The 5,547-nt window shown below is 37.8% G+C and overlaps 1 protein-coding gene across 1 annotated transcript; it reads right to left on the bottom strand.

The window, feature by feature from the left end:
- Positions 1-4,232: 4,232 nt before the first annotated feature.
- LOC101303796 (MLP-like protein 28-like) lies at positions 4,233-5,372 on the bottom strand. Its single transcript, XM_004297333.1, has 2 exons — positions 5,111-5,372; positions 4,233-4,936 (listed from the first exon to the last, which is right to left on the bottom strand). The coding sequence occupies exons 1-2, from the start codon at positions 5,298-5,300 to the stop codon at positions 4,668-4,670; spliced, it is 459 nt and encodes a 152-aa protein (XP_004297381.1). The 5' UTR covers positions 5,301-5,372; the 3' UTR covers positions 4,233-4,667.
- Between the last annotated feature and the right edge of the window lie 175 nt (positions 5,373-5,547).

The following is a 5,547-nucleotide window of genomic DNA, read 5'->3' as shown; positions in this document are numbered from 1 at the left end:
TACGTTTTCACCTTTTTTTTGTCTCCTTTATTTTCTGCATTTTTCTTCTTGCGATTTTATAAGGGACTGTTTCTTACTTTTGTTTTTTTTTTTTTTGCGTTTTCATCCTTTTTTTTACGTTTTTCTTCTTAAGAATCTTAGAAATATGTTATTTATTGTACTTCAACAAAAAATTATGAGTTTTAATATTGATTTGTACATTCGAGATCAAACATTCAAACTTGTGTAATTAAGGCCACATTCAAAAATAAAAAAAGACCACGTTCAAAGTTTCGCACAAGGCCTCGTTTCAACCGGTCCTGATGACTGACACAGGACCACCGTACCTGGTGGCATGACTGGCATCAGGTGAAGCAGATATATATAATTGCAGATGGACCAACTGCACAACTGGGCCACCATGTATTCATTAACTGTAAACTGTATATGCAATTATGCATGCATAATTTTGGTAAATTATATTCTTGTCCATCAACTCAAAGATACTAGGAAAGAGATATTTGGTAACAAAAGGTAAATTATATTCTTGTCCATAATAAGATAAAAGATATTAGGAAAGAACAAGCCAAGTACAGTACTGCAAAGTTACATATATATAGATTCAAACTAGGAAAACAGTAATAGAAACAAGGCAAAGCTAATTAAGTAGCTCGATCGATCTCAAGCCATTTATTCTTTTATTTGGTTCATTTCAGCTTCAACAGTGTGTGTATATATATATATATATATATATACAGCAAGCTTCCTTTAAAAGATCCTTTTTTTAGGGTTATATGAGGGATTAAGGATTACACCAATTTTTCGATTACCATTTTCAATCTTAACCGTTCAATCTCTTCATATATATGAGTGGATCATTTCTGGAAATTTTCATCCCAATTGGTGATCGTTAAGGCTTTGAACTAACTTAAATCAATAGACGGTTCAAATCTGCCAGATTTGAACCGTTCATGCAAATCGCAGTTTTGAGCACCTCAACGATCATCAATTGAAATGTAACTTTTCAGAAATGATCCACTCATATATATGAAGAGATTGAACGGTTAAGATTGGAAATGGTGATCGAAAAGTTGGTGTAATCCTTAATTCCTCATATAACCCCAAAAAAGGGATCCCTTAGAGGAAGCTTGTTGTATATATATATTCACGTGTTATATATGTTTGCCAGTAGCTAGCTAGATGTCGGCATAGATAAGTTTTTTTAATTTTTAATTTTTTTATAAATTATTGATAAAGATTAGGCGATATCAGCTCTTCTGTAGTAGTCTGGTGGGTGACAGAGCACCCACTCTACCTCGAAAGGGACCGCTACAAACCGGGAAACCTACCGCCCGTCTCTTATCATATTTTTTATTTATAAAAAAAAGAAAATTATATGAGGTGAGAAATGGGGGACTAGGCCAAAACCATTCAAACAACAAACCAAAACAACATACCAAATGACATTGTTTATTCTACCCATAAAAACCAGACAACCCTCCCACTATGAAAACCGATAATTTGGAAAACCCAAATAAACTTCGATTGTCACACCCCGGTTCTTAAGTTATTTTACGGTTATTTACTTTGGTATTATTTTAGTCTTTTACCGTGTTGAATAACCGTTTATTACCTAAGGACCCTAAAGTTGACTTTCTTTTCCGTTTATAATTTGGAGAAACTTTCTTCATGAAAGTTGTAGAGGACGTTAATACGAGTTCGTAGACATGCTATGAGTTAAAATCGGAGTTAGCATGAAAAAGTTATTATCTAAAAGAGTAAATTTTGAGATGGTAAAAAGAGGTATATTTTTTAGTGGGTAAAATTTGTTGGGTTTAAGGGTTATGGACCGGGTGTGAGCAGCCCATATCCTCCTTCACTCTCTCTCTTTCTCCCTTCCCTCTTTTCCCCGAGCTCCCGGAGCCCCCTCTCCGCCTGAAGTTCCCAGCCACCAGCTGCCGCCGTCCGACCAGCGTCCGGCCGTTGCTCCAGCCCAGTTCGGACCCCCATCTCCTCCTCTCCCTCCCCGGCCTAGCCCCCGAGCCTCTAACCCGCCGGAAGAGGAGAAATCCCGCCGGAGACGCCGGGAAGCATTTCGCCGGAACTCCCTCCTCCGGCCACCAATCTGGGCAAGCTTGGTATGGTTTTGTAGGTCTCCAACCTAGCTGCCTTGCCCTAAAAGGACTCACTCCGGTTTGCTTCAGGTAAGGAGAAATTTGAGGTGGAAGCTCTAGGGCGTTTTTGATGTTTTTGTTCGATTGGCATAGCTAGGCTTGGATTTTGGGTTTGTGCTAGTTAGTAAAGTTGTAGAGCATGATGAGAGGAAGATGCTGTTAAAATTTCATAGGAATTTGAGGTTGCCGGAATCGGCCTCCGGCCGCCGCTGCCGGTGGAGCCGGCGCCGGAGCTATTTGGGAGATTTTAATGTTTTTAGATTTGGAATATTAAGGGGAGTTTATTGAAGTGAGTTATGGAATTTTTGGATGAGATTTGGATAGGTTTGTGAATTTCCGAAGTTTGGTATTTTTGGCGGTTAATTAATGTATAATCCGGCCATAGGATTTAAGTCGTATTATTTAGGAAGTTGTTTTTACGGCTGCCGGTATGTTTGGCGAAGTTTGAGCCGTATTGAGTTAAGAATGGTGAATTTTGGGAATGATGAGTGTGTGGGAGGCTCACGTTTAATTTTGCCCATTTTGTTTAAATATTGGATTTTTGGTGGGAAATTAATTATATATTTGGAACAGGACGAAAGGAGGCCCGAGCAGAGGAAGTCTCGGAGCGTCATCAAGCTTAGGCCTAATTAGTGAGTGGACCTTTATTTTAATTGAAAAGCATGCAATGAATTATCTGTTGATCATTTATTTATTTTCCTGAGATTTATTTATTTCTCGGATATTTGGCAATTTTCCTCCTTTGAAGAGATCCTGAAAATGAGATTTTCGGTGGATATGTTTATTGGATGTTTATGAGGATAGTATGTATATATAAATGCTAGCTAGCCATACGTGTTTGATCTGCCATAATGAGATAAAATACCATTATGGTGTGACGTGAGTGTTAGACACAAGCGTAGTAGCCCTATATGAAAACTATTTTCTTATTTGGTTTATTTAGGTTTTCATATAGGGAGTCCACACGTATATACACTTGTGCTTTTTCCGCCATACTGAGGTACAATTCCATTATGGTGTGACGTGAGCGTTAGACGCAAGCGTAGTAGCCTTGTATGAATTTCTATTTTTCTAATTTGTTTTTAGAATTCATACAAGGAGTCTGACGAGTGTAAATACATACACTTATATATATTTATATATAATTTAGCCTGAGAGGCTGTATTTTATTAAGTTTTGGAGACTAGCCGATGCTGGTCGTGAAGTTGTCAGTTTTTGAGTTGAGCGCTTTTGAGCGATTGCATGCAGTATTATTTTATTTGGAAATTAAATTGGGGAAGCATAAAGAAATACTTTTATTTTAATTTATTTTTGTCCACTCACTCTAACTGTTCCACATGTTTTCCCCTGGGCTCTTCGTTTTAAATTGCCCAATCTGCAGAGTTTAGGTTGGACCTAGTAGGAGACGAGGCATAGTTACCCGCTTTTCCGCCAGTTTTCATCAGTAGGTTACCTGTTTAACCTACTAGTGTTTTCTTGCTTCCGTTAGTGTCTAGTAGCTCTGAATACTTTGGGATTATTGTATATTATTTCGGTGGTGTGCTCGGTCGGTTGACTTTATGTTTAGAATTTCTAAAGGATAATATTTGCTTTTATTTAGCTGGATAATTGTGTGTTATTTTTTTGGAAGTGTTGTAGTAAGAGTGTGAATTGGAAATTTTGCGGGTTAGGGTTGTCCATTTCCAAGGGAGGTTTTATCAATCTTTTCGGTAAATTTTCCTTGGAGGTGGTCACCGCACGATTTACTACGGGTTTCAGGGTGAAATTCGGGGATACTGAGTATTGATCGACCTCCATGAATGAATGATCTCCTAGCTAGCCTAGTCACAGTAGATCGAGTCACATTTTGGCCAGAAAAGTGCGCATGCATGTAAATGGAATCATGTGGCTACTTGACCGAAAAATTGACAATTTATAATGAAAATGATTGAACCACATATGGTTGAGTTGGTAAGAAGCTATGTATGGGATCCCTATATCTAAGTTTACACACCGTCAACGCTCTATATGTGCATGGTGGCCAAGGGAAAGACGTGTTTTGATATGATCCCACGACACAGATTAGTCTATGTTAAAAATATGAGATATTTTTATAATTAGCTATCTAACGTTTCAAATATATACGTATATTGTATTATTGAGATATATTGTATAAAAAATTCACAATTTTGTCAAATACACACTCACCCTTTTATTTCTTCTTCGTCGTCTCATTCTTTATCAACGAACCATAAGTGTTATCGGCAAACTTCAATGTATTTGATGGAAATCAAACCTTACAAACTTGATACATATACGAAACATCAAAATATCATCGTTCAAACATTTATTCATCACAATGGTGATATATACTCGCATAAAAAGACGACAGTACCTGTACGCTATTGTACTCATAACCAGATAAAGCATGCACTACAACAGATTATTATTCTTAACCTTCACACAACCAGCACACAGTAGTAGCTATTCATTATACGTAGCTCTCGTATTGCATGCTATATAATTCTTCCCCCCTTAGGCCTTGACGAAGTGGGCATCAAGATCCTTGACGAGGTTAGTCATCAAGCGAACGTACTTATCTGGAACTGCAACCTCCTCACTCAGCTTCTCATATTCGAGGGTCAGTTTGGCAATGTTGCTGCCATCATCCTTTTGATTGAACTGATAGATGCCCTTGAAGGTCTTGTAATACTTAAACACATCTCCTTCCAACCCATTCACAATTATGGCCTTGTTCACGTCGTCGTGCTCCACCTTTTCCTTGAAAGTTCCCACTTCCCCCTCTATATATAAACACGAAAATAATCACTGTAACAATAATTATAACTGAAAATCTCAACCGTTCCTGATATCTCAACCTGTCGAGTGATTCAGAACCAGCTGCTTTGGTTAATATATGGTTAAAATTAACAGTCTTATATATAACAGATTGAACATTTACGTACATAATGGCTTACCTATTGAATAACTCCAAATCTTGATAGATCCTTCAGTTTCCCAGTCTCCTTCATGCACCGCAACTCCAGTTATGGTGCCGGTTTGAGAAGTGTTAGGGATGTGGTGAGCCTCACTCTTGAAGATGTTGTAGAACTTGTCAGCAGGTGCTGTGATTTCAAATTCAGTCTCTAACTTACCTTGAAGAGACATGTTTGATTTTCGGTACTCTGTGATGTGATCGATATGATACTGATCAGAACCCAAAGTATATGATCGCGATATGCCGATAAGCTACCCATCTTGTTTGCTATATATAATAGGGGGCAGAAGGCAGAACTATCAGATAACGTCGATCAATTCCACTACGCTTTCAGCTAAATTATTAGGTACTATTAATTTCATTTCAGTAAACATGCGCTTCACATGGTCCTCCTATTATTGATATTATCATATGATT

This window comes from Fragaria vesca, linkage group LG4 (assembly GCF_000184155.1).
Source record: "Fragaria vesca subsp. vesca linkage group LG4, FraVesHawaii_1.0, whole genome shotgun sequence".
Classification (NCBI taxonomy): domain Eukaryota; kingdom Viridiplantae; phylum Streptophyta; class Magnoliopsida; order Rosales; family Rosaceae; genus Fragaria; species Fragaria vesca.
Note: the sequence above shows the minus strand (reverse complement) of the source record. Positions and strands in the feature narration are given on the sequence as shown.